At 51.8% G+C, this 25,678-nt stretch overlaps 11 protein-coding genes across 11 annotated transcripts; 4 read left to right on the top strand and 7 right to left on the bottom strand.

Moving 5' to 3' along the window:
• Positions 1 to 175: 175 nt before the first annotated feature.
• Positions 176 to 1,918, top strand: JCM6883_006327 (uncharacterized protein; the record flags this gene model as incomplete). The annotated part of the gene is made up of 7 exons (XM_076632119.1): positions 176 to 318; positions 394 to 573; positions 659 to 833; positions 916 to 1,050; positions 1,123 to 1,481; positions 1,554 to 1,676; positions 1,744 to 1,918. The coding sequence occupies 7 exons, from the start codon at positions 176 to 178 to the stop codon at positions 1,916 to 1,918; spliced, it is 1,290 nt and encodes a 429-aa protein (XP_076487846.1).
• Positions 1,919 to 2,741: 823 nt separating this feature from the next.
• Positions 2,742 to 3,463, bottom strand: FIS1 (Fis1p; the record flags this gene model as incomplete). The annotated part of the gene is made up of 5 exons (XM_076632118.1): positions 2,742 to 2,833; positions 2,897 to 2,974; positions 3,048 to 3,149; positions 3,208 to 3,384; positions 3,442 to 3,463. The coding sequence occupies 5 exons, from the start codon at positions 3,461 to 3,463 to the stop codon at positions 2,742 to 2,744; spliced, it is 471 nt and encodes a 156-aa protein (XP_076487845.1).
• Positions 3,464 to 3,750: 287 nt separating this feature from the next.
• Positions 3,751 to 4,520, bottom strand: JCM6883_006325 (uncharacterized protein; the record flags this gene model as incomplete). Its single annotated transcript, XM_076632117.1, has 3 exons — positions 3,751 to 3,897; positions 3,984 to 4,004; positions 4,065 to 4,520. The coding sequence occupies 3 exons, from the start codon at positions 4,518 to 4,520 to the stop codon at positions 3,751 to 3,753; spliced, it is 624 nt and encodes a 207-aa protein (XP_076487844.1).
• A 1,042-nt stretch (positions 4,521 to 5,562) lies between these two features.
• HRT1 (SCF ubiquitin ligase complex subunit HRT1) lies at positions 5,563 to 6,496 on the bottom strand (the record flags this gene model as incomplete). The annotated part of the gene is made up of 9 exons (XM_076632116.1): positions 5,563 to 5,593; positions 5,689 to 5,756; positions 5,836 to 5,861; positions 5,931 to 5,975; positions 6,046 to 6,058; positions 6,146 to 6,184; positions 6,273 to 6,299; positions 6,366 to 6,430; positions 6,490 to 6,496. The coding sequence occupies 9 exons, from the start codon at positions 6,494 to 6,496 to the stop codon at positions 5,563 to 5,565; spliced, it is 321 nt and encodes a 106-aa protein (XP_076487843.1).
• A 386-nt stretch (positions 6,497 to 6,882) lies between these two features.
• Positions 6,883 to 7,566, top strand: IMP2 (endopeptidase catalytic subunit; the record flags this gene model as incomplete). The annotated part of the gene is made up of 4 exons (XM_076632115.1): positions 6,883 to 6,888; positions 6,953 to 7,077; positions 7,145 to 7,369; positions 7,452 to 7,566. The coding sequence occupies 4 exons, from the start codon at positions 6,883 to 6,885 to the stop codon at positions 7,564 to 7,566; spliced, it is 471 nt and encodes a 156-aa protein (XP_076487842.1).
• A 99-nt stretch (positions 7,567 to 7,665) lies between these two features.
• JCM6883_006322 (chalcone isomerase domain-containing protein) lies at positions 7,666 to 8,897 on the bottom strand (the record flags this gene model as incomplete). The annotated part of the gene is made up of 5 exons (XM_076632114.1): positions 7,666 to 7,944; positions 8,012 to 8,124; positions 8,186 to 8,309; positions 8,379 to 8,617; positions 8,687 to 8,897. The coding sequence occupies 5 exons, from the start codon at positions 8,895 to 8,897 to the stop codon at positions 7,666 to 7,668; spliced, it is 966 nt and encodes a 321-aa protein (XP_076487841.1).
• Positions 8,898 to 8,978: 81 nt separating this feature from the next.
• Positions 8,979 to 13,103, top strand: JCM6883_006321 (uncharacterized protein; the record flags this gene model as incomplete). Its single annotated transcript, XM_076632113.1, has 14 exons — positions 8,979 to 9,007; positions 9,062 to 9,078; positions 9,147 to 9,336; positions 9,440 to 9,705; positions 9,767 to 9,820; positions 9,890 to 10,164; positions 10,270 to 10,336; positions 10,407 to 10,828; positions 10,890 to 10,937; positions 11,003 to 11,023; positions 11,088 to 11,150; positions 11,262 to 11,448; positions 11,664 to 12,142; positions 12,204 to 13,103. The coding sequence occupies 14 exons, from the start codon at positions 8,979 to 8,981 to the stop codon at positions 13,101 to 13,103; spliced, it is 3,018 nt and encodes a 1,005-aa protein (XP_076487840.1).
• Positions 13,104 to 13,389: 286 nt separating this feature from the next.
• Positions 13,390 to 17,735, bottom strand: JCM6883_006320 (uncharacterized protein; the record flags this gene model as incomplete). The annotated part of the gene is made up of 8 exons (XM_076632112.1): positions 13,390 to 13,708; positions 13,767 to 13,828; positions 13,895 to 14,794; positions 14,859 to 16,340; positions 16,400 to 16,587; positions 16,652 to 16,861; positions 16,933 to 16,972; positions 17,031 to 17,735. 8 exons carry the CDS (start codon positions 17,733 to 17,735, stop codon positions 13,390 to 13,392), a joined length of 3,906 nt encoding a protein of 1,301 aa, XP_076487839.1.
• A 798-nt stretch (positions 17,736 to 18,533) lies between these two features.
• Positions 18,534 to 22,029, bottom strand: JCM6883_006319 (uncharacterized protein; the record flags this gene model as incomplete). Its single annotated transcript, XM_076632111.1, has 10 exons — positions 18,534 to 18,737; positions 18,803 to 18,909; positions 18,972 to 19,119; positions 19,184 to 19,370; positions 19,441 to 19,469; positions 19,531 to 19,643; positions 19,710 to 19,930; positions 20,004 to 20,860; positions 20,923 to 21,756; positions 21,916 to 22,029. 10 exons carry the CDS (start codon positions 22,027 to 22,029, stop codon positions 18,534 to 18,536), a joined length of 2,814 nt encoding a protein of 937 aa, XP_076487838.1.
• Positions 22,030 to 22,382: 353 nt separating this feature from the next.
• On the bottom strand, positions 22,383 to 23,794 carry TIP41 (Tip41p; the record flags this gene model as incomplete). Its single annotated transcript, XM_076632110.1, has 4 exons — positions 22,383 to 22,976; positions 23,044 to 23,293; positions 23,400 to 23,618; positions 23,664 to 23,794. 4 exons carry the CDS (start codon positions 23,792 to 23,794, stop codon positions 22,383 to 22,385), a joined length of 1,194 nt encoding a protein of 397 aa, XP_076487837.1.
• A 102-nt stretch (positions 23,795 to 23,896) lies between these two features.
• On the top strand, positions 23,897 to 25,345 carry SEC13 (GTPase-activating protein SEC13; the record flags this gene model as incomplete). The annotated part of the gene is made up of 7 exons (XM_076632109.1): positions 23,897 to 23,950; positions 24,036 to 24,315; positions 24,370 to 24,459; positions 24,519 to 24,729; positions 24,805 to 24,934; positions 24,998 to 25,202; positions 25,272 to 25,345. The coding sequence occupies 7 exons, from the start codon at positions 23,897 to 23,899 to the stop codon at positions 25,343 to 25,345; spliced, it is 1,044 nt and encodes a 347-aa protein (XP_076487836.1).
• Between the last annotated feature and the right edge of the window lie 333 nt (positions 25,346 to 25,678).

Below are 25,678 nucleotides of genomic sequence, written 5' to 3'. Positions count from 1 at the left end.
CGAGGAGGTTTGGAGAGGAAGAAGCGAGTCACTCACTCGGCAATTTTGCTTTCGTCACAAAAAGTTTTCCCTCTCCTTCTCTCTTCTCCTCTCTTTCTCGTCTCGCTCTCTCATCACTTCTCCTCCTCTGCTTCTACTTCCTTCACCTTTCGCGAATCCTTCATCGATCTACACAATGGCTTCCGCCGCCAGTAGCGATCGTTTCGACACTATCTACGGTTACATGCAAACTCCGCTTGATCAACCCCTTCCGGAGGTTGACAGGAAATACGAAGTACACCGCAGGGTACTAAGCTGGGCTCCTATCAGCGGTGCGAGGTGAGCCTTGATCAGCTTCAGCTTCTCTCGACTCTCGGAAAGAGAAGAACTGACTCACTTGAGCATGATTTACAGACAAACCGTCAACACCACCGTCTACGAGCAACTCGCTGTTCTCGAACCAGCTGGTCTCCAAGCCTTGATGGATTCACGTTCGGCAGTCGTGTCTGCCAAAGAAGGGACGAGAGCTCTTGCGAAAGGATTGAATCCCTCGACGGGTAAGGAAGCTGGGGAGATGAACCGCCTTCTGAAGAGGTGCATCGAGGAGCTTTGGTGGGGAGATGAGACACCGGGAGATGAAGAAGAAGTCTGGCTTTACCGAACGCGCGTTCGCTCGGAGCGAATACGTTAACCGTACTTCCATCTCTCTCTTCGTCCCCGGAACTGTCAATGGTCTCATCGCACTTCCCTACACTCTCGACAACACGAATTCGATCATACTCGATACCTCCGGAGGTCTCGGAAACATGACCGAAGCGAAGGTTATGGCGGTCAAAATGATGACGAGACTCGCGGTCAGTTTCTTCTATGCTCTGATCCTCGAGCGACGCGAATGAGCTACTGACCATTTCTGCTCTATCTGTCGCTCTCTTGCAGGGCATGAAGAAAGTCGTTCGCAGCGCTACGGTTTTGGGAGGACAAACGGATGTTTGGGGACCGGCTTCTCGTCAACAACAACCTCAATTGGTGTACCTCAAGAATCAAGCTCGCTCAAGCTCGAATACCTTCAACGTAAGCTCCCTACATTCGCCGCTTCAGCTTGAGCAAGAGTGATGGAATTCACTGACTTTCTTTCTCTCTCAGGCTATCGCTTCACTCAACAACAACCTCAATTCCTACGTCAAGTTGAAGCCACAACAACTCTTCAAATACCCCGACAATTCCTTCATCCTCATTCAAGGAGAACTTTACCTCGTCACCTGGATTAAGCGTGTCTACTCTACTCTTCGAGTCGACCCAACTGCTTTCCGTTCGATCCTGGTTCCCTCGGTCCCCTCTCTCTCCCTCACCCTCGCTCAAATCGGTACGATCCTCACGCAACTCGGAGGCTTCGATTACAAGTTGAAACAGAAGGGAGGTGGAGTGGTCGAGTACTCGGCAGAGTCGTTTGATAGTGACATCGCTCCCGATCGCCGTTGCATCCTCGTTGTGATCACTCCAGGGTGAGTCTTCCCTTCCCTTCCTTCCAAACGTTTGCCTCGGAGCTCGGTCTGACTCAACTTCCACTATTTCAGATGTCAATTCGTCCCTCCTTGGAGTCAAGCGAACACTTCCCACAGTGATCAATGTACTATCGTCACGTTCCCCGAGCTACGCATGATCTCATTCGCTGTGAAACTGGACAACAGATCGCTCGAGTAAGCTTCTTTCTATTTCGCTAACCTTCCTTTCGATACTTCCTCTAACCTGGAGCGTTTTCTACAGTGTTCCCCAGGCGAAGACTTTGGAGATGCTCGGAATGACTGCTCAGCGTGCTACATTCCTGGAAACTTTGTGTAGTATCGCCCCGTTCCGTACTCCTCGACAAGTCTCCGACGATGCTGGAACTCTGGCTAACAGTGGACGAATGCCTGGAGCTCATCTTGTCTTCTCGAACTGAATGTGAGTCCTACGTCGCTTGTATTACGAGCTCCTCTTCATTCAGAGCTGACGAGCTCCGTCTCCTTTGGCCAGGAAAATGAACCTCATCGCTTGATCTGCAATCCTCCTCTTGAAGAACGCCAATTTCCTCTCTCCTCTCTCTGTCACGATTCTCGTCTCGTTTTTGTTTTCGTACTTTAACTCGTAACCTAATGTCGCAAACTCTCGAATTTCAGCTTGATTTTCACTCTCTCGGTCTCTCAATCTATCTCACTTGAGAGCGTGACTCGGGAGTGGGTCTTCGAGAGATAGTAGAAGAAGAGCGGCGCCATTGTCTGCGCGTCGAAACGACCGGATTACTGACTTTCTCCAATTTTTCGAAGAAACAAACGACGAAAACTGTGTCGGTGTCTTTTTCTCCTCAAGTGTGCTCCGAGTCTCTTATGTCTCTATCCTGGTAGGACGTATTTAGAGTGAGCTCGATCGCGGAGTAAGGAGGTTGTCGTGAGCTCGAGGAGACGAATCTGTGCGAAAAGAACGGAGGACAGAGAACCGTCGATCTCGGGACATTTTCATCGCTCCTCGAGCGGCCTTGGAAGGTGTAGGTTGAAAAGATTGCTACCAAGAGGCATCGAAGGGAGATTGTCCATGTGCGAAGAGACGCTCTCGAGACAAGACCGTTGAATGGAGTTCTTCTCGAAGGTGAAAGAGCTGTTACAAACTGATAGCTTGCACAGAGCTCGAAACAACCGCAAGGTGAGAGCAACAGAGGAAGAGGAGAAGCAATAACGTTATCGTAAATGTTGTACATATTGGGAGAGACAGGAGACGCCTCAGCGTGTTCATCGTCGACGGTTTCCAGCAACCAGAGCGGTGAAAACCAATCCTGCGACGGTAGCTACTCCTCCTGCGATCGCCATTCCGATGTATCCCTCTACTCATCAACGAGAGCAATCGTCAGTAAGTGGACGAGGAAAAGGAGACAGAGCAGACTGACCTTTCGCAACTGCTTTCTCGATCAAAGCGTTCAAAGATTGAGATTGAAAGTTATTCGGTTCCTTCTCCAACAGTAAGCCTATCCGCCGACACTCGTACAAAATCAGTCGTCACTCCTCAACGCAATACGGGAGAGCGATGACAGGACTTACTGTTGAATCGTTTCGCTTCTGGGTAATTCCCAAGTTTGTAATGACCGACCGACAAGAAATACAGACATTCCCTTCTCCTTTCCGGTTCATTCGTGTAGATCTCTACTCGTCCTCTCTCGTGAGCTCTCGTGATGTCCAGAGGCAGGTCGGCGAGGCTTACCCATTAGCAAAGCTACTCCTTCCGCAACTTCTACTTTCGATTCACTCTTGACTGATCCCCATGCGTAATTGAACTTTGTCTGAGTAGAGCAGTACCCTTTCTGTGATTCCGAGAGGTATTGAGAACGGAGAACGGCGAGTTCGGATGAGCTGAGAGGGGAAGCGGCGTCAACAGCACCTAGCGGACATGATCAAGGTCAGAGAGGTAGCTGGTAGATTCAGTGAGTCTACGCACCAGGTAGAACGTCAGAAGGCATAGTTATAGGCGAGAAAGTGAAGCGCAAAGATGAGAAACCCAAAGGCGATGATGCTTGTTCTCGTACCATTCACTCGGCTATATCGAACTACTCCCGACTATGTGCGGTAGCCTCTCCGCTTCGCCCCAAGCACTGCGGTCCGACTGCTCCGGTATTCTCTTCACAAACCGACTCGAACTCAACTCTGCTCAGTCTTCGTTGAGCGCGTCAAACAATCAAGGTTACATGGGAAAGGATGGCAGGTGAACAATAAATGAAGGGAAGATACTGGGAAGTAGGAAAGAAAATCAATGTTGAGGGCTCTGCTCTCCTTTCGACGTCGAAGATCGCGATGGGGTTCCTGGAGGGGTTCTCCCACGCTCAACGGCATGGAACTGAGGGCCTGCGACATGTTGATGCGAGGTACCGGGAAAGACATGGTGACGTGCCGAAGGCTGCGGTCAAAGGGGAAACCGAAAAGGGAAAGCTTGAAAGCTTGAAAGTCACATTCCGAGGAGGTAGGTTAATTCGCTGTACTCACCGTCGAAAACTGCACGATTGACTGCATGGAGAAACAGTGGTCAGGTGGGAGATTCTTGCAGCGATAGGAATACAGACTCACTTCGAGTTCTCGTGAGATACTAATCAATGCCTTTTGAATCTGCTCAGCCAATTCTGCAATCTTCCTGTCATTGGAACGATGGTCATCATAGACCCGTTCCGCCGCCAGATCGACGATCGGCGCTTCTACCGATCCCTCGTATTCTTTCATCGCAACGTCGGGTACAAATGTCTCATGGAACCACTTGAACGATTCTCGGTATACTTCATACGCCCCGTCTCTAGCTGATTCATCAAATTTGAGGCTCGGCCATCCTCCAGGAATCGTAAGGAGGGTGTTTATGCTGTAGAACAGGAGGACGAAGACGATAGACCGTTCATCGTACTCGTCTCGAGCGAACGACTTCCCCGTTTCCGTTCTCCTGGGATCGTTGACGACTGCTTGTATCTGAACCACGGCCCAGTGCTGCATCTGGATCAATTCGAGCAGCAATTGAACACCGTTCAAGACGGACATTCTGTCGCGAGTTTCGGGTAATTCGATCCACGTTGTCCCCTTTACGGATCTTCGAACAACATAGAATACCAGTCGGTCGTCCCTATTTGAAGAGCGTCAGTAAACGGCTGAACTTTTTCGTAGGAATGATGGATGCTCACTTCATTCGACGCTTTTGCTCTTATCTCAGCGTCTGTTCGGAGAAACGCATTGGTTCGTCCGCTCTGTCGACCAACTCGAGAGGCTTTTAGCCTGCAATCGTCAGCTTGCAGCCTCCAGATGGTCTGAAATCAATTCAAACTTACGATCGCCTTGCTGGGAAAGCGGAGTTCGCTCAGGATATTGAGTAAGTCCGGGGGCAGTCGCTTGACATCTGTCGAGGCGTGAAGCCACACGGCGCAGGGGCCGGCGACGACGAGATTGTCGTTGTCTTGAACTAAACGATATTTAACTGGGAAGATTCGAGAGCTGACCTCTTCTATAGTGTTGGTGGAACGTAGGGGGCGAGAGCGCGACATATGGTAGTGAGTGAATAGAAAGGAAAGAGAAGATGGGGGCAATCAGCACGAGGGAACCTCACAAATTGCTGAGAAATTGCGTTCGAGAGAGCGGATCGTGCTCAAGGGGCCTTCGGTGACTCCGCCAACGCCGAGTCTCGCGCGACGGCCTACACAGACCGTTCACCGCACCTTTGCCGGAAGTTCAGCATCCGATCGACGGAGACACGCAAGGAAATCAAATTCACGAGGAGAGAACAGACCCCACTTGTTTCCTCCCTGCGCTAATTTCAGGCTCGAGCAGGAATCAGGACTCGGTCTGAGGTTGAGGAACGAAAAAATTATACATGGCAAAGCGAAGAAGGGATTGCGTCAAGCGAGAAACAAAAGAGGATCAGGAGAAAAAGGCAGAGTTGCGAGTGAGCGGGTTTAGACAGGAAGACAAAACAACGAAGAGACGAAGAGAAGGGAGGCATGGTCGTGCGAAGAGCGGAGAGAGGGAGAAGGGTATACAAAACGTCGATTCCGTTTCGCACGCCTTTTCGAAGGAAACCGGTAGAAACGTTCTATTTTCCGTACTTCTGAAGTTCCCATTCTCTGTGTACGACCAAGAGCATTTGTGAGTATCTGCATGCTCGCCTCCTTCGTCGTGTGAAGCCGTGGAGAGGCAGGAAAGGGAGAGTTTGACTTACCGGTTGTCTAATGGACACACTTGCCTCGTCTTCAACCAACGATTGATACAGTGGAAGTGGAAAGCGTGCTGATGAGACGCAAAGACAGTATGTCAGATCAGCTTGATCGCCACGACGAAGAGAGACAAAGTTCGCAATTCCACTCACATTGCAAACTCCCCACGCGACTGTGCCTATTTTCGCGACAGCCAGACAGTGTCAGCGTGTTTTCTGACATTTGCGCGCAAGCGAGAAAGACGTACACTCTTCATTGGTCGCACTACCTTGATTCGCTTGACATTCGATGCCTATAATCGTTGAAGGTCTCGATGTCAGTCTCCGCATCCCGTCAAGTCCCAACCACAACCCTCAGCTCACAGAGATCCATAATCTAGCAAGACAGATAGTTAAACGTGAGGTCAGCGAAAGTAAGAAACCTCACAGGTCACGGTGAAGACATCACGAAAGCTGGACCCACATGGTTCCTGCAAATAGCGCAATTGTCTACGACGATATCCTATATGCACACGAGTGAATAGTCAGCCGGATCTGGACAGAAAGAGAGGAAGGGATCCGAGAGAGGGGAACAGAGATCCGAAACTGACCCATGCCCAGAGAGCTACCGCGTTCCACTGTAGTACAGGGCCATACGAGTCAGTGGACAGCTCTACAGAGAGTACGAGAGAGGGATAGAGTACCTTCTTGACTTCGAATCGTTTAGGAGGATCGTTCGAGGTTGAAGGCTTCATATCAACATCAGTATCTACAAGCGGCAACTACGATTAGTCTAGAGCTCTCTAGTAGTCCAGCGAGTGTACTCACCCGCCATCTTGAGAGGTTGAAGTGGTTGGTGACTGATCAAGAATACTCGCTTGATTTCGTTGTTCGTTGCTTTCTGTTCTTCACCTTACGATCCCGACTTCATATCAACCCACTCGTCACGGCTTCCGACTGACTTGCAACCATCCAAGCGAGCGCAAGACACCGAATAGCTTCATTTCCCCTCTCCATCGAGCAACATTCAACTATTCCTTCTACGTCGAGTTTCCCGGTCCGAAGAGCGTTCAACGTGCTCGGGTGGGCAGCGGTTGCATTGTTCTTCGAACAGCATGTCTATTCGGTAGCGACTGTCTCGGGGAGGTGAGCCTTTCTCTCTCTCTGTCTCCTTCCCCCTCTCGGGCGTCTGACCAGAGCGTCTTCGTACTGTCTAGGTCTATGCAAGTGAGTCTCGAACGTCAACAATGCGCCTCTCGAACCAGAAAGCTGAAAGAGGCATGGAAAACAGCCTACGTTGAATCCAGATTCTTCGCACATGATAAAAGACATCGTTCTGTTGAACCGTTATGTCGCACTCGCCGCTTCCCACGGTGACAAATCAGGCTATCAACCAGGAGACGTTGTTGCCGTCAAGTCAGCCCCTCTCTCCCTCTCACTCACTCATGTCCTGTCCTTGTGGACTGAACTGTTCGTCTCACAGATCGCCCATCAACCCTTCCACGCTGCTGATCAAGCGCTTGGTGGCTCTTCCGAACTCCCTCGTGACGACCTTACCGCCTTATCCAGAAAAGACGTTGCGAGTGCCTCAGGGACACTGCTGGATCGAAGGGGACGAACAGTTCCATTCGAGGGATTCAAACACTTTTGGTCCTGTTCCTCTTGGGTGCGTCGAGAGTAGGGTAGATTGGATCTTGTGGCCTTTATCGTGAGTTCTCTCTCGCTCCCATCTTAGCTACTCATTGCGCGAGCGAAGGAACTGAACAAGAAGGGAAAATTCGGACGAATAGACGGTTTGGACCCGTTAGATCGAAACCAGGCTGGGAGAAGAGAGTTTACGTTCCACCAAACTCGGCAACATCGAATGGGAAAGCAACATCAAGCTCCGACAACTTCTTCGCTTAGAACTACTTCTGTTAATACTATGAGTCTCCTCATCACATTCCTGCGCCTTCATCTCGTCGTATGCTCTCCCCCTTTCATCCGTCAGAGCTACGTGCAACTCTATCGAGGTTCACCCGCAAAACCCATCGCTACACTCTTCTTCAATTCCTCTGAAGGAGCCGCCGTATTCGAAAAGTAAGACACCATCAATTCTCGACTGAGTAAACCATCTTTCATCGTCCCCAATACTTGAGCCGGCGCTTTGTCGATCGAAGCGTCTCGGATCTGGAAGAGGATTGAACGGTTCGGCGCAGAGTAGTAGACTTCCATGGGTGCTCCGGAGGCGAGTTTTCCATTCGGGAAGAACGATTTGAATTCGACCAATGCGGCTCCGGTCCGCTACAAGTCATGACGAGAATAGTCAGCGCGAGAGATGCAGTGAAGAGAGCAGAAGAGAAGAGCTGACTTCGCTGACTTGTTCGTCGAAAGCGGCGGCGACACTCGGAACTTTCATTCGGGCGACGAGAGCACGAGAAAAACCGTCGCGAAGATGGGGGAGCGAAGTGTTGCGAAGCGGGACTGTAGAGAGATAGAACGATTGAGCTCGGAATCAAAGGTAGCAGAAGATGAAGGGACTGACTGATCACGACGGCAGCATCGGCTTTTTCGAGAAGATTGTCGATCAAAGCTTCGCCCACTGGTTGACTTTGCTGTTCCTCAACCGGGATTGTATGAGGAGCTAGTAGTCGTTCAGGGGTGTAGCCCTGTTCGAGATAGCTCGAGCCTTTTGAGCACGAATCGAAGGAAAGAGCTCGTAAAGAAACGAAACTCACTTTCCATCCTTCAAGTCTTCCTGATCTCGCAGCCTCAAACTCCTTCTCAGATACATAGAATCCCACAGCGTAAACTCTGATGGATAAGAACGAAACGGTACGGACTCCGGTACCGACGAGTCGCAATTTGACGCCGTCGGGACTGACAAGAGTTGTCGGGAAGGGAGTCTTCGTCGTCGGATCGAGGTATGTACCCAGTGACGCAGGCGAGGGAGGAGCTTCAGCATGAACGACAGGGACTAGAAGCGGTTGGGGAGAGGTAGTCAGCGGCAGACAATCTTTGAGCGGTTCTGCGAAATTGGACTCACGACTCAACATCTTTGGATTCAACTCGTAGAGCGCGTAAGTAGCCCCTGCAACTCCAGCGAGTACTCCGACTGATCTCCATGCTGTATTGCTCAAGCTGTTGCGGGCAGAGGATTGGAAGTTGCGAATCGGCGAGGAGAAGTTGGATGAGCGACGTGCTTTCGGGAGAGCCGCCGAGCGGACGGCAAGTCGTGAGGCTGCTCGAGATAGCATAACGGGATCGTAGTGAATGGTGGAGAGCAGAGAGTTGCGCGAACTTCTCTCTCCTTCTTTCACCAAACTTTCTCGGCAAGAATGAGCAACGAACCTATCGACATTCTTTTGTGAGTGATCTTCTGCACCGTACAAAGCTTGTAGCTAACCCACACCGCCCGCAGAATTGGATTGGGAGCAGGTAAACGCGACGGTTCTTCGAAACTACATCATCATTTGTCTAATCTCTCTCGTCTTCCTCGCCTCTAGTCGGAACGATCTACTCTTGGGTCCTCTCGCAGAACTCTCATGTCCGAGTTACGGCCATCGCGAGGTCTTCTTACGAGGCGATGAACGAGAAAGGGATCGAGATTCAATCCGAGAAGTTCGGACATTTCAAGGCGTGGAAACCCTACAGGCTTGTCAAGAATACGGAGGAAGCGAACGATAGATCCTACAAGTGAGCCCAGAGCTTCCCTTATCCGGCTTCGTGTTCGCGAGTTTTGACTCAACTTTCCCTCTCCTCCTCTCCTCCTCCCCTCCTCCCCTCCTGCCTCTCGAAGATACATTATCGTGACCACGAAAGCACTCCCCGATCTCTTACCTACCGCTTCCATCCTCGCTCCTTTCCTCGAATCCAACTTGAACCAATCGATCGACCTCGAAGATGGGCCTACAGTCGTGTTGATCCAGAACGGTATCGGTATCGAACATGGTCTCCAGACCTCGTATCCTCAAGTTCCCATCATCTCAACGATTGCATGGATCGGAGCAAACTTGCACCCCGGACCTCTCGTCACGATGGGAATCATGGAGAAGTTGATCATGGGTCAGTTTCGACGCGAGTTCAACTCTTCAGACCGAATTCAACCTTTGCCCGGTTCGAACAGGTCTTTACACTGGAGAAGGTGGAGATTCTGCTCACGGTACAGATGCGGCAGAAGGTAAGTCGATGCCTTGACGAATGACCTTTTCGGAAAAAGATAGCTCATTCGTTTGATTTCGGTACACAGATAACTACTCTGATCCCGCCGGATACCGAGGCCCTGGCGGACCCGCACGACGAGACGAAGGTTTCCGACGAACCGAATTCTTCGCCGAACTTCTGAGAGGGGGAGGAGGAGCCGTCGATGTCTACGAAGACATTCAACCGAAACGATACGAGAAAAACTTGTGGAACGCCGCTTGGTCTTCGATCTGCGCCATGTCTCGCAGCCCGGTCTCGGGCGCTGTCGCTCCCGGTGTGCTTCCTTACACTCTTCCTGTCGTTCGCAGAACGATGCTTGAGGTGATTTACTTTCGTGTCCTCCGCCGTTTTCTCTACCTCTTTCTCCCTGTCTGTGCGGGTCATCGGAGTCCTGAGAGCTCACGGCCAATCCTCTCGCACGCACAGGTCATCTACGTCGCTCGTGCATGGGGCTACTCGGAAGAAGTTTTGCCTCTCAAGGCGGTCGACGATGGTAAGTACAACACTTTCCCTCTCCGGCTTGAGCTAGCTGTTGACGAGCATCGTTACCCGCGCTCGTGTAGCTATTAAGATCACGATCAAGAACTACCAGAAACAAACCGGAATTCCCGACACTCCTGCGACTCCCTCGGCCCGAGCTGACGCTTTCGGCAGTATCGGAGGCTACGGGTTCCCTACTGGACCTGACGACAAGGACGACCGTTCAGCAGCGATCGACTTCAAACCTTCCATGCTTCTCGATGTTGAAGCTGGTCGACCTTGCGAACTCGAGCCTATCATCGGTTCTGTCCTCGACCGTGCTCGTGCAAGAGGAGTCGCGACTCCACGATTGGACGTTGCTTATTCGACCCTCAAGATTCATCAAGAGATGGCTACTCAACGATATGCTCAATCACCCGATTATCAAGAGCACATCAAGAGTTGGCTCACGAAACCTCCAAACGTCGCTGGACTTGGAGCTGCTGGTCGTCAAGCTTGGGAGAAGGTACAACAGGCCTCTTCTCTATCTGGTTGACGCGTTCACTGACAGCTTGAATGACTTGCAGGCTGTGAGGAAATCTGGATTGGCCGATCGTCAAGCCGCTTCAGTTCGAGTAAGTTCGGCTCTCGTCTCCAGGCGCGATCATTCAATGCCTAACTCTTCGTCATCTCCTTTCAGATGGCAGGTGGGAAAGACAAAGTAAGCCGCTTCCCAAGAATTCGAGCAACAGAGATAAGACTGACTGTTCCTCGATGATCGATAGATTCCTGGTAAGCCAATTGATCAAGACGAAGATGCCGAGCTCGGAGATTGGCAACCTTCGACCGTGCGTCTGGCACTCGATTAGTACCGTAAATTATCTCGTGCGCTCGTTTCCCTCGCACGTTCTCTCGGCTCCGAACCTAACTAAGCTTCTTCCTCCCGCGCCGCGTGACAGTGTACTGGGCTATTGAACATTCTCCGCAATTCAGAAGTACCTACCCGGTCCTACCGCATTCTCTCATTGGCGCGCGAAGTTAACCCTTCGACTCGAGCGCCCGTTCCCGCTGCTCGAGCCTCTTGTTTCCTCGATCACTTGAACCATCATGCCCTTCAGCACGTCGATACCGCCGCCGGCGCCAGACGTCAGTCTCTTGCGCTTCCCCTTTCCTCTTTCTCTCTGATCTGTCCCCGCGAGCACTATCGCGTCTCCTTTCCCTTCCCTCCGATATCCCCTGAGCTCAGCTCGCCGCCACTGCCTCTATTCGCTGCATGGAACAGAGTTCGACTCATCACAGCGCGAAAAGCCAAATCGAGCGAGCACCTTCTGCAATTTCCATGTTTCGCCCCCATCGACCAGCACCCCTCCCGCTCATTCTCGAATCCTCATCTCCCGATAACTACTCTCTCCCCACCTCTTCTCACTACGCCTCGTACTATCGGCCTCGTAGGGATTCCCTCGCGACCTCGCTATCGACCTCATCCCCAACGTCTCCTACTTCAACGACTTCCTCCTCTGTCTCGTCATCCAAGCACCATCGGTCCTCACTCTCGTCAAAGACACTCGAGGCACTTCAACTCCGCCAGATTGTCCATCCTTCGCTCTTAGAAGAACCCGCTCCCGTTCGGCGTTATCCATTTCGTCCCCGTTCATCGCCTCCACCCAGCGTCATACTAGAAGCGGACGAAAGGAGGAGTACCGGTGATGAGTCTGCAGAATCGAGCTCGGTCGAAACAACCGCCACATCTATTTCGCTCGAGGAGGATTTGCTAGAAGAGAGTAGGTGGTCCGAGAGTGACTTTGGTCTCGATAGGAAACCGTCCGCTCGACATATAGCAGTAAGTTCGGCACCTCTCCTCTCGATCAGCGAGATCGTCATAATCCCCCCCTCCTCTGTAGCGCAAATTCGTTCATTTCGAAAGCGCCGGTCATTCAAGGGACGATCCTCCTCCTCCTCCTCCCTCTCGGAACTCCTTCCTCAAGAGGACGAAAAGCCTCATCCGCCTCTTCACTGCCCGAGATCCTTCTGGCGTCGCGAAAGTCACGCCGTCTCGGTCGTCTCAAGATTCCGTCGAGCCAACCCCGAGCCGAATGTACCCACGTCCTTCGATCTCTAGACCTAGATCTACATCCCTTCCGTCGCCTATCCTTCGCTTTCCGATCAGCCCGGAACGCGAACCCTCGAAAGCGTCTGAACTGCCTCATGGCGCAGATCTCGATCCGTCGCCTATTTCTCCCCCCTCGCTCGAAGTCAAGATCTCGCCACCCAGCGTCATCGAAGAAGGGGAGGAGGCTCCACGGGCGGTGTTGAATAGGAGAAACACCTGCCTTTCGACTGGAACCGATACATCTCTCGCAGCCTATCGATCCGTCTTCGACATGTTCGGCAGAGATGAAACTCAACTGAGATCTCCAATCGGCGTCCGAGAGGAGTCTGTGACGGTCCCAGAACCGTTTGGTCGACCTCGAGGGCCGAGGGAGTATCCACGAGCTGATTCTCCTTCATCGATTTACCCTCCTACGCTTTCGACTTCGCATCCGGACAAACACGTTCTCCTCGTCGGAAACCGCCTTCGCTTCGGACCTCGCTTACCCGACTTCGAGACGTCAACGACGACTGAAGACTACCGATCTCACTCTCCAGCATTGACCGCCTTTTCAGACTTTGGCAACTTCCCATTGCCGCCTCACTCAGTTCCAACCATACCTCCGTCGTCTTCTTTCAAGGAGGACCTGCAGAGCCTCCGGCATCTCTTCCCATCGCTCGCCGATTGTAACACCACTTTCCTTCGAGATTAAGCCCACACCGATCCTCTGTTCATATCCTCGCACTTTGTATTTCTCGATCGCCATCCCCTTCTGTTGTCTGTGTCGTAGCCTCGCTCACGAGCCTCCTTTGGTCATCTCTCGCCCAAATGTCGTTGTTGACTCATAAATAGTTTCGTTCTTTCGATTTCTTGCAACATGTAAACGTGATACAGAGACAATAGAAAAGCAGAGAATAAGATATAGAGTAGTAACGAGAGAGAAGCAAGCGGGGAAGAAATTGGCAGGTGAAATAGCACGAAAAACAGCAAAAAGGGGATTACTCTTCGTCTTCTCGATTGACGGAGCGATACTGTAAGATGACATCTCCGCCATTCTTCCATAGACAGTGGCGGATCGTCGCGAGAGTGATGTTGATAGGGAGAAGTTGATCGTTGACGAGGATCTCGATGTCTTGGTCGGGATTGAAGTCTCCAGCGAGAGAGGTGGCGATGGCGTTCGACGATTGAAGATCGGTGGTACTGAGACCATCCATGATCGATGGGGCTCGACTCGGTCGTCGCAGGTCGAGCTTGTCGGCGATGTAAGCGCAAACTTTTCGAACTCGCAGACTTCGATTTGCAGTCAATCGAGCGTTGCTGTCCACGAACTGGCGTTAGCATCAGCGGACTAGGCGAAGAGAGAAGGCAGACATACGCGTTAGGCAAATCCGGCAGAGATTGGCGAGTTCCATCTTTCCAAGGTTGAAGGACGAAAGACTGTCAAGAATTATCGATGTCAGGGTTCGGTCACTAGGGAGAGATTCGTTAAGGAAAATGACTGACGACTTTGGCAGGGTCTCTACAGTTGACGCGATTTCCGAGTAAGAAATCGAGTAACCAAAGAGGTGCGTTTTGCTCGAGAACCGCCATATCTTCGTAACTCGTTCCGACGAGACCTCGGTACTTTACGGCCCAGGCATCGGATGTTTCTTCCGAGATGATGATCGCCATATCGGGGTCGTAACGGATTCGAGGAGCGTCGACGAGGGGACAAGGGGCGAGCGGACGGGAGAAGACGGAATCGAGAACTCGACTTTGCTGTTGCTCTTCAATCGGCCGGTCGTCGACAACAGGCTGAGTGATTGTAGTCGCGATGGTCGGTAACTCGGTCGCCGTCGTAGATCGTTTCGAACCTTTGCCGAGCATTTTCAATCGTCCCATCAGAGTTCCCGTTCCCGGAGTCGCGGTCGGAGTCGGCAGAGGAGAAGGATTCAACGGTGGTTCTATGCCGCGCGGCGTAGTAGCGAGAGAAGTCGTGGAAGGAAGAGGTGCATTCGAAGAGCCGGACTGGTGAGGATCAGGTTGAGACGGAACGAGGGAGAAGTAGTCGTGATCTGGTCGTTCGAGCGTCGGAGTTCGGGTTCCATTAGGAGTGAGAGGTCCTCCAGGGTAACCAGCGGGAGAACCAGGGATCGGGGCGAGATCCGATTGACCAGCTCGAGGCGAACCGAGACCTCCAGGCATATCGGGAAGGACGGCTCGCTTGATCGCTGGAGTGGCAAGGGCGATAGTCATACCGGGCGTGCGAGGTCCTCTCAGTCGAGGGGAAGCTGGAGACGAGATACCGGAGAGGGAGATGAAGTTGGGAACCGAGGTCGAGGGCGAACCCGCTCCGAAGAGAGCACTTTCCGGAGGAGGAGTCGCATCCGGCACTCGTAACGCCATCTCGGCTTCGATGAAACCCTGCAAAATCTCTGATGCGTAAGTCAAATGAGCTTACCTGAGAGCCAAAGGACTAGAAACTCACATCGAAGAGTTGTCGCAGAACCCATTTCCCTAACGACAGCCGATGATCCGAAGGGTAGTCCTCCGCAGGACCTACTCCACATTCGTCGATGTACGCTTCGGCATCGAACGTCCTCGCCTCCTCTAGATGAACTGTCAACGCTCCGACCCTCGTATCACACTTGCACCAAGTCGCGATCGAAACCTCTCCTTCGATCCGATCCTTGACGTACTCGATCAAGTCGAAGTCTCGATCACTGTTCGAACTCGTTGTCGTACCAGTCGCCGAAATTTCTGACGGTCTTCGACCCGCGAGAGCTCGAAGTTCGTCCGAAGCGAATACCCCAACGCAACATGCCCTAACGATATCCCACAAGGCGATTTCATTCTCCGTATCGAGCGTGAGGGCATGTTGACGGTCGCTGAGGAGTTCACATCGAACGAGTCCGTATCCACCTTCGATCAAGTCGTCCGGTTCGCTTCGAAGAGGAGTTGCTTCTGCGGCAGACTCGCGGTCGAGATACCCACGTTGAGCGATATTTGTTGCTTCGTGGGGCTCGATGATACTCCTAGCTCTCCGAATCGAGGAAGATGAGGCGGCGAGATGAGGGCGATGGAGTCCTCCCAAACCGAGACCTGGTGCCGCCGAAGAGAACGTCGAGTGAATTGTCGCGCTGTCGGGATCACGATGCCGAGAGTGGAATGCCGGTGCGAAATAGGTGTCTTCGGGCAGAGTGAGAGGGACGAGGGAATCGTAAGGGATTTCATGGAGAGTAGTCGGGTTCGACGTCGAAGAAGGCAGGTGCTCGAGAGGAGGACGAATGACGGAAGACTGTGATGGACGGGGAGTTCGAAGAGAAGAGGGGCGATGGATTGAAGTCGGTTTCCCGGTCGGGTTCGGAGAAGAACTCGTGCGAGACAAAGGAGAAGTGAGGTTCTCGAGGAACGATACACTCGGTCGATCACGTTCACTATTGCTGTTGACTGACGAGGGTAGGTCGGTTGTAGGTGACTCAGCTCGTTGAGGGGAAGACGAGAGATAATCATTTCGCGAGTCGAGCTGCTGGTAGCCGGCATCTTCGTTCTCGTTTCCTGACTCCTCCTCCTCCTCCTTTTGCCGCAGGAGTATCTGACCCATCCTCTTTGATCTCGAAGGTACGTCCTTCCACCGTTTAACCGTACTGCTCCCTCCCGCTGACCACACCCAACTGTCGTCCTGAGCAACGAGCTGAGTGATTCCCTCTGTCCCGTCTCTCCCGACTGTTCCATCTTCAGGTCCGTCTCGCGCGAGAACGATACATTCTCCTTCTCCGGGGTCTCCCGTTCCTTCGAGGTCGATCTTGCAAATGTTGCCGTTTCGATCTCCCGAGTAGAAAATTTCGAGGCTCGGATGTTGAGAGAAGATGGACCAAACGGAAGTGTCGTGATGCGAGAAAGTGTGAAGACATTTCTGAGCGGCGAGAGACCAAAGTTTGACTGTCGAATCGGATGATGCAGAGAGAACCTGTTCAATAACGAGTTTTGAGCTTTCATCGGACACGAGTTTGAGCGATCTGAGCTTACCCATTTCCCATCGTCGCTAAGGAGAACGGCCCGAATGTTGTCTGTGTGACCGCCTAATCTCGAAACTTGCTTCCTTGATCGAGGATCCCAAATTCGAATCACTCGCTCGGGAGTTCCGGCTGCAAGCAATGATCCAGATGGCGTTGTACCGAGAGAATACACCGAAGCTGGAGGACTCGGTAATTCGACTGCGAGAGCGGAATGAGATCAGTGTTGCAGCAAGTTTGACGGTTTGCAAGTCTGAAAACGTACCGAGAGGAGTGCTTCGACCTTCTGCGATATCCCACAGCTTGATCTTGCGATCGAAACCACCACTCGCGACCCAGTGCGTCTCTCTTGCAGTCGCGAGACATCGAACGTAGTCACCATGTCGACCGATTTGAGTTGGCGTTACTTGATCGTGGTGATCGGCAGAGTGAGGATTCCAGGCGAGAACGAGAGAGTCGGAAGAAGCGGAAACGACTGTCGGGAGAAGTGGGAGAAAAGTCAGATCCGACGGCACGAGGCTTGATTGCAAAGGAGAAAACACTCACGAGTTCGATTGTAGTTGCACAGCACGATATCGTTCACCCACTGCGTTCAAGATCATCAGCCTCTAGATCACATGGTCATTCGACAAGATGAAGCTTACATCAGTATGCGATTGAACACATTGTCGAAACTTGCTTGTCGGCGGTGACGAAAGTCGATTCACCGCTTCGTCGTCGACCTCCCACCGTTCTTCCAAAGCTAATCCACTGTTTTCGTCTGGTCTCGACGTCCCATTCGAGGAGGACATTGAATGGCTTCGAGCCTTCGAGTCTTGCGATCCCTCGATTCGAGTTGAAGCTTTCGCGACTGGCCGTCTCGAGAGATCCGAGATGTCTGGTACATCGAGGAGATCTCTCGACTCGTCTTCGTCTTCCGATTCGGTCCTCACAGCTTCTTCTCCATCTTCGTCATCGTCCTCGTCGAACGATCTCATCCCATACCGCCGTCTTCTTCGTTTCGTCGGCAATCCCAACTCCCACGAGCACAATAATCCATCTCTTCCTCCAGTGTACAAGATTCCATCAGGACTCGTGTCCTGTACTCCATCGTGCGAGAGAGCAGTCGAGAGATCGAGAGCGAGGGCTTGAACGGGAAGTCTGTGTCGAGGATGAGCTTCCTCGTCGTGTGCGTATTTCCGCTTCGAATCTTCAACAGTCTGTCCCGTAAAGTCGAACAGTGGTGTCGTGTGTCCTCGTCGAGCGATACCGAAAGGAGGAAGGGCGAGAAGGGGAGGAGGATGAGAGGGAGGAGGGATAACGAAGGAGACTCGTCTCGGCGGAGCGGGAGGGAGGGGAGCCGCTACCATGTTGCTCTGAACTTGGATCTGTCTCTACTTCCTGCAGGACGAGCAAAGGAGAGATAAGTGAGTGGAGGGAGACCAAACACCGAAACTCTCGGCGATATCGATGAGAAGTGAAGACCGTTGCTCCATTCTCCTTCCTTTCCCTCCCACTGCGAATCCTTAACATCACCTCGCTCCAACCCGAAGAAAGTGCGTTTCGGGCTGGCTTGCGAGCTCATCTCGGATTTCTCATCTTATCCTGCGCATTCCGTCTCTTTGCGAGCGCGATGTCTGACATGAGTGTGCAATAGCTTACCTATCAGACACTAGAGACCACCTGATTCCTTCTCCCAGTTCGAAATGACCTCGGATCCCTGGTCTTCTCGACGGACGCTGGGTTCGGTCGATCTCTGGGCTCGTTGCTGTTTCCTTCGCCGCAGTTACTGTAGCGACACGAGCGAGAAGTCGAAGTTGAGTTCGACTGGAGTGTCTGGCGAGAAGTCTGATGAAGGGTGAAAATAAAGAAGCGGGAGTGCCCGTGGGTGGGGAGATTTTGAAATCAATTAGATCGTATCGCGAGAGAGAGGGAGGAGTTCCATGTCAGAGATGATTGAGATTTGGTTGAATAGCAAAATCAAATCCAGGTGACACAAATCCAGAGTGAGAGGCCAGCAAATAAATCGGTTGCAGAGAAACGAAAATCGAGTACGGAAAGGGCTGAGTGTACAGGTGGAGATCACTACAAGATTACATACTGCGAAACTGACGGGAAGGATCCAGTCCTTGCTGCGTGAATTGAGGCTCCGTCCGAGGGCGCGATTCTTAGCGGAAATCGTCCTGTGCTTTCTCCTTTTCCCTCGTCGCTCGCGCCCTCGCTTCCTTCTTCTTCCCTCTTCCCTCGTCCGCGTTCCTTCTCGCACTCCAATCGTCGGGGGTTCCATCCGCGTTCTCACGTAGAGTTCGAATCAGAATCGCCCAACCTCTTTGACGTTCGAGGGGAAGGTAAATCGGTCGATGCGGAGGGAACTGTCAAGCTCGGGACCAAGGTTAGCAAGGATTGCAGAGATTGTACAGGAGGATGAGGCACTCACAGCCAGAGGATCTGCTTTAGGGTTCGCCGCGAGATAATCCTCAATCGGAGCAAATCCACGCTTCTTGGTCAATTGAGTGATCATTCGACTACCCGTTTTGAAGAAGACTATCGAGATAACGTTCAGGTCAGTGCTCATATACGTGAAAGACAGAGGAGATTCGACTTACTCATCGTGAAAACTCGTTCGAGCTTTGGTAGTAACGGATCACCTCGAGCAGACCTCAGTTCGTTCTCCTTTCGTTGATCCTGTTGCACTCGTGTACAGAGAGCTTGTAGCAGGAGTGTCGTCGCGTCGTAAGCTTCTCCGGTAGCGTCCTGTTCATCCAAATTCGACTCAGCTTTCGAAGCGATATCAAGCTGTTGACGAGAGAAGACTAACCCAAGGAATCACGAGAGCGAGGAACAAGACTCCTCGGTTCATGTCCCATTCTCCGATGATGTAACCGACAATCTCCTTCTCGCCTTTGAAGATTTGTCCCGTTCGAGGAGTCGTGCTTGGCACCGGAAGTTCGGCTTTTCTCATCGTCTTGCGGAGGTTCGGAGCACAGAGTCGAAGCGCGAGATATCTGAACGCGTGAGACGAGCGTGAGTCAGTCAATGAAGGAGAAAACGAAGGACAAGGAGGAGAGAGCTTACCTCCTGATTCCTTGCGAGGCTTCGATGTCCTGCGATAGTCGGACGACGAGTCAGTACCGCGAACAATACGAGAAAGCCTGTCTGACTTACATAGCGGATCATCGGGTCCATTCCTTTCCATCCACTGTAGGCGTGCGATTGAGCTTCCGCAAACGACGTCCAAATCGCTCCGTTACGTTCGAGTACTTCAGGAATCGCAATCGCTGTCAACAATAATAACTTCCGTCAGCTCTCTCGATACCTCGGAGAAGGAGACGAGAAAGACTCACCTCCCAACATTTGGTTCGCAAATAATTCTCCACACTTCTCACTAACCTCGTCAAGTTCCTCCCTCGGCAGATCCGTATTCTTCCACACTTGGTACTCCATCTCGGGGAATGCTCCCAATCGTTGATGTCGGAGGGAGCAGGTCTTCTTCCCGTCTTTGAATAGTTCTTTCGACCTCCATTTACCGGTTCCCAATCTGACTCCTCCGCCTCCTCCGCAGTCACTACAGAGAGAGAGAAGCGATACGCATCAGTGTCTTGAGAAAATGAACGGCAGGAGCAGAGAGGGCGACTCACGAACATCTCTGGTACTTTTCATCGCAAGAAGCACAAACAACTTCGATCTGAAAATCGATCGTATGACCCTTGTCCGGTTCTCTCGGCTGTACACTCCCCTTCGCTCGATCCATCAAGCATACATCGCACGCCGTCAAGGTTGCTTGACCCGCATCTAACCGTTTGTTCTTTTTCCTGAACGTCGTTGGCATGGAAGGAGCTGAAGCCGAGGTTGAAGGATTCGAGACGCCCGAAGAAGAAGGTCCTCCAGTTCCCGCGTGAGGTGAACCAGAAGGTGAGCGTTCTCCGAGAGAATTCGATCCAGCTGGACTCTCTTCGTTTCCTCCTCCTCCTCCTTCGGCCGTCGCATCGCATTCAAGACAAGTGAAAGAAGCCTCGAAAGGAACCTCCAACTCGCGTTTCAGACCTCGGAGGATCAATCGAGCGAGACTCCGTCCGCACGAGACACACGAGACAGGTACGTCGATTTTCGTCTTGTTTCCTTTCCTATTCGAAGTTGGAATCGCTAGAGTAGTCGTCGTGGCTTTCGCTTTCACTTTACTCGTTGAGCGGTTGAGAGGGGCAGGAGGAAGGGGGGTCGAAGAAGTGCTAGCGAGAGCGGAGGAGGACGAGGAGGAGATGATAGGTTGAGAAGAGATAGGAGGAGTGCCGCTCAGATGATCTTGAGGGTTCAGAGGTGGACGAGAATAGTTTGAAGAGTTGATACGGGTGCGTTTACCGACTCCGGAGGGCGGATTTCGAATGGAGGCGGAGAGGAGTTGCTCGTTCGCGGATTCAAAGTTGCCGTAGGTATTCACACTCGATTGTCGAGAGTGATCATACAGTTGAGGAGATGGAGAAGCGGCGTAGGTCAAACCCTAACGAAAAGATAACTCGTCAGGTTTGAATCACGAATTTCGAAGAAAAGTTGGAAGTTCACAGCTGGCAAAAGATTCGCAGAACCGTTTGAAGAGTGAGATGTTTCTCGTAGAGGCTGAGAGGACAGCGAACTCTGTTCGAGCTGTTGTTGCTCCCACGGAGGGTACGAGCTCGGAAGAGCTTGGTTCCATTCGCGAGATGGAGGTTGGTAAGGCAATTGCGAGGGTTGTGGAGGCGGCGGGAAAGGTCGATACTGCTCCTGTTGGTACTGCATCTGAGATGATGGAGGCTGGTAGTGCGGCCGAGAGTAGGAAGAAGCTTGAAGAGGTTGTTGCAGCGGAGGATTTCGGTAATTGAGATTCGCGCCTCCGGATTGTGCGGCGTAGCTTCTCGAGAGCGACCCTTGACCCCGTTCCCACCATTGTAGAGGCGCCTCCTGACTCTGCGTCAGACCTGAGGCTTGAGGTCTCCCTACTCCGTCGATTCTCCCCGTGCTTTCCTCGAAGTTTCGTCGGCTCTCGTCAAAATTTCCTCTCCTCTCTCCATCTTGAAAACCGTTCGCATGGGCTGATGGTACCGAGTGCTGTGGGTGAGTATTGTAGGTAGGTTGCAGGGAAGTTGGGAATTGTGGGAAGCCGTGCGAAGGGAGATGGTGGACAGGATGAGGAGGCGGATTGAAGGAAGACGCAGGCGGAAGTGGAGCGGGAGGAGGAGGAGGTAAGAACGATGGTTCGGCGGCGTAGGTCTCTCGAGGTTGCTGCAAGTGGTACGGTTGATGATTGTATGCTTGATTCGAGTCGTACGAGGGAGTTGACTGAGCGTTATCGAACCCGAAAGACTCGAAACGAGGGAGTGAAGCTTCTAGTCGTGCATTCGAGATACGGTTCTCAATCGCCTGCAAGAACAGCAAAGAGAGTATCAGCTCCGACTGTATTCGTGGGAAGATAAGGGAATTCGTGGACTCGCTTCAGTTCGGAGAGCACGCTTAAAAGTGTGCACTTAAAGGTTAGCTAGCTCGTTATCAGACGCTCGGTAGGTCAAGCTCTTCTCTTACCTCGTTCATGATTTGAGGCCATTCCTCTCCCAACGCTGCGATTCCCTCCAAGAAGGAGGTTTCATCTGGAGTTGGTGCAGGCAGTGCCGGCCAGTACGTCGGTGCGCTGTTCATTCAGGTAGAGTCGTATCTGTCGAAGTTCTGTCAAGGTAGCGCAGTGACCCGGACGGCCATGCGAGAAGTCGGATCAATCGATCAAAAGTGGAGAGCTCCGACGCTGACTCTTCCTGTGTAGATCTCCGTGTTTCTCTCTCTCTATCCGAAAGCTTCTTGATGGTTCGAGGCTTTCAATGGGCCCGTAACGCGTTGACTTCCAAGAATCGCTCTCGAGGATCGCAGAGACTCAGAATTCAGAAAATCCTGCCCGCGTTGAGCTTGTTCCGTCTCAGTAAATGTTGGCATACGCCATTCGTTCATCGAATAGAACGTCCAGCGTCCTTTGCACGATCAGGCGTAGAGTATCGTTGCTACCAAGGAACTTTCAACACCTCCAATTTTCTCCCCTTTCCCTCCCAATTTCCTTCCCCTCCCTCTGCACTCGTGCGACTAGCTCCATTCCGACTCATCGGATCATAACCTTGCATTTCCTCCTCGAGCGCGTTTTGTTCCAGCACTGAAGCGACCCAGTTCGGATCGGTGAGCTTTGTTAAATCTTCGGGAGTAATCATCGAGGAGGAAGAGGACGTGCTGGTCGAAGACGAGGATGAAAGGTCGGAAGGAGACCGTCGAGGGGCAGTAGAGGAGATGGAAGTCGAGAACGGAGTTCTCGAAGGGATCGAAATATTCGGATAACTCGAATTCGGGACGATCCGACCTCCTGCTCCTCCTGCTGAAATCGAAGGATTCGCCGGCGAGTAATGATTACTTCGGTTTGTTGTTGATGGTGTAGGCGATAATCTCGCTTTGACTTGTTCGTAAGTGCTTTGACGACCTTTCAATTCTCGCACGATTTCTCGACTTCCGAACTCGTGATAGACTCTGACATCGAAATGCCGGAAGAGAACGTGATCTATCCGTAGAGCGTAACGAGCCAGGACGTAGAATGAGGTTGAATTGACTCTCTGCACAAAAGGAGGTCGAGGTCAGTTTTCGCAATCACTCGAAAGAGGGAAGGGAACAAAGACATACGACTCGAATCGTCACATCTGCTATCCCGTTATCTCCCAGCTCGTCCTCGAATAACGGTACCTCATCGAAGAAGAGGATGGGGATATCCGTTCTCGCGAGAAGGGCCAGAGGGATACCAGGATGAGTCGGAGGTGCTCTTTCCCACGTCGAATCAGCGGACGAGATTATTGTTCCAGGGTGTAGGGTCGTGTATGTCCAGTCGAAAGGTTTGACGATCGTCATGTGAGAAGTCGAATTTGTTGAAGATTGACTGCGAAAGCGAAAACAAATTATCAGTTTCAACCTCTCTCGTAGCCGCGTACCGATCAGCAGAATCGTGGCGACTAGACTACGTTCTCGAGTAAGGGAGAGCTCACCCTCTGGTCCATTCGTCTGCGTGAGCTACCCTCAAAGCCCCACTTCCCGGTTGTTTCTCCCACCCTTGTCCCTTCTTGACCTCTTTCAGCATGTCCAACGTATTCCATTCCAATTCGAATCCACTCGGTTCGTGCTTGATTGAAAGTCGGTTGTTCCCGAAGATGATTTCGGGTAACGCTAAATCTAAGTCGGTTGAAGCTCTGCCAGCTCGCTCAGGACTGTCAGCGAGAAGGGATCAGCGAAGAGAGTGTAGGAGTGCTCACTGATCAGCTTCAGGAATGGTGAGAATCGGGAGTTTGGTAGATTGGATGCGAAAGTTCGAGAGCTTGATTGATCGAGTACCGGTTGAAGGGTCGTCATCGAGCGTGTGTTTCGAGGTCGAGGGTATTGTCATCCCTTTAGCTAGATATAGTGCAGAACTGAAGTGAAGAGAGAGAGGGAGAGCTGCGCGAGATTCCTCTCTCACTTCTTCCAACAACAAGAACCTTCAAGAAAGATGACGGTACCGTCTACATCAGTACAAGTAGAGACTGGACATCAGGACATGATCGTGAGTCCCTTTTCCCTTGTCCTTATTCTCGGTAACTTCCACCTCATCTCATCCAACTAACTCACCCTCTCTCTGTCTCCCTCAGCACGACGCCCAACTCGATTACTACGGCCGACGACTCGCGACTGCATCTTCAGATCGGACGATCCGATTGTTCGACGTCGAAGCGGACGATTCCTATCGACTTTCGGATCAACTTGTCGGACACGACGGACCGATTCACGCTCTCGCGTGGGCCCATCCTTCGTTCGGTTCAATCTTGGCTTCGTGTTCGTTTGATGGAAAAGTGTTTATCTGGAAGGAGAACGAGGGTCCGCAGAAAGGATGGAATAAAGTAAAGGAACATTTACTTCATACCGCTTCAGGTGAGTTCGACTCTCGTGCTACTCAAGGATTGTAGCTGAGTACTCTGGTCACAGTGAACGCGATCGCTTGGGCACCTCATGAGCTGGGTCCAATTCTGGCCTGCGCGAGTTCGGATGGAAAAGTTTCAGTTTTGACTTTCAACAGTACGTAACTCTCCCTCCTCTATATCAAATTACCTCTCACTAACCATGAGTCGATACAGACGATGGTACCTGGGAAGCATCCTTATTCCCGGCTCATTCCCTTGGAGTCACTTCAGTTTCGTGGGCTCCCGCCGTCGGAATCGGAGCACTCATGACTCCTCAAAACGTTCAAGCGGGTACCGGTGGAGAAGGAGGACAAGAAGCCTTGACGCAAGTGAAGAGATTCTGTACGGGAGGGTGTGATGGACTCGTCAAAATTTGGGGATGGAAGTGAGTTCCTTTCCGTCTTCAGTAATCATCACTGAGCTAGCGAGCTGACTGGATATAACGGAGTCGATCTCTCAGTGATCAATCGAAAGAATGGGCACCGGATCCAGTCGAACACGTTCTCTCGGCTCACTCGGATTGGGTTCGAGATGTAGCTTGGGCTCCTTCAGTCGGAGTTGGAAAAGCTTACCTCGCTTCTGCTGGACAAGTAACTCGCCAATCTCTTCATTCTACCGCCGGGACGTCGTAGCTGACTCGTTCGCGTGAGCAGGATAAATCCGTCTACATTTGGACTCAATCGGATTCCCAATCAACTTGGTCTCGTACCGCTCTCGAACCCACACCTACATCTCAACCTCAACAACCTAATCAACAACACCAACAACAACAACCAGCACCGGCAGACGGGAAATTCGGGGATGTCGTTTGGAGAGTTAGTTGGTCGGTTGCTGGAAACGTTTTGGCAGTTTCATCAGGTTCGTCCTTCGTCTGCCTATCCGCTCTGATTACAGGGGTGCTGATAGTTGCAGAAACTGTTCGAACAGGAGACGGAAAAGTCAGTCTGTGGAAAGAGAACCTGAAAGGTAAATTCGAAGAAGTTAGTGAATTAACTTCTTAGTAGGCTGCACCTTTGTTCTCTCGGTCACGTCGTGTGTTTGTATGATATCCAAGAATGTCTTCTGTGCTCAACGTTGAACCCGGAAGCCGGGTTTGTGCGAAGAGAGGTGCGAGTTCTCCTACATATTTTGTTTTTCGCTGCTCGGTTCGCTCGAGGTGCTTGCTTTGATCAATTTTCAGACTTGATTTCTGCTGTGTTCTCTCAAACTCAATAGTATCTCGTACCTACTGCGCGTGAAGAACACAAAATAGTTCAAACACACTTCGAGCTGTCGCGCTCTCACAGTGTCTCGCTCTCCAACAACTTCTCGCGACTTTACCTCTCCTTCTCCGC

The sequence above is a fragment of the Sporobolomyces salmoneus genome (assembly GCF_050403485.1).
Source record: "Sporobolomyces salmoneus JCM6883 DNA, S_salmoneus_JCM6883_v1_ctg23, whole genome shotgun sequence".
NCBI classification, from domain to species: Eukaryota; Fungi; Basidiomycota; class Microbotryomycetes; order Sporidiobolales; family Sporidiobolaceae; genus Sporobolomyces; species Sporobolomyces salmoneus.
Note: the sequence above shows the minus strand (reverse complement) of the source record. Positions and strands in the feature narration are given on the sequence as shown.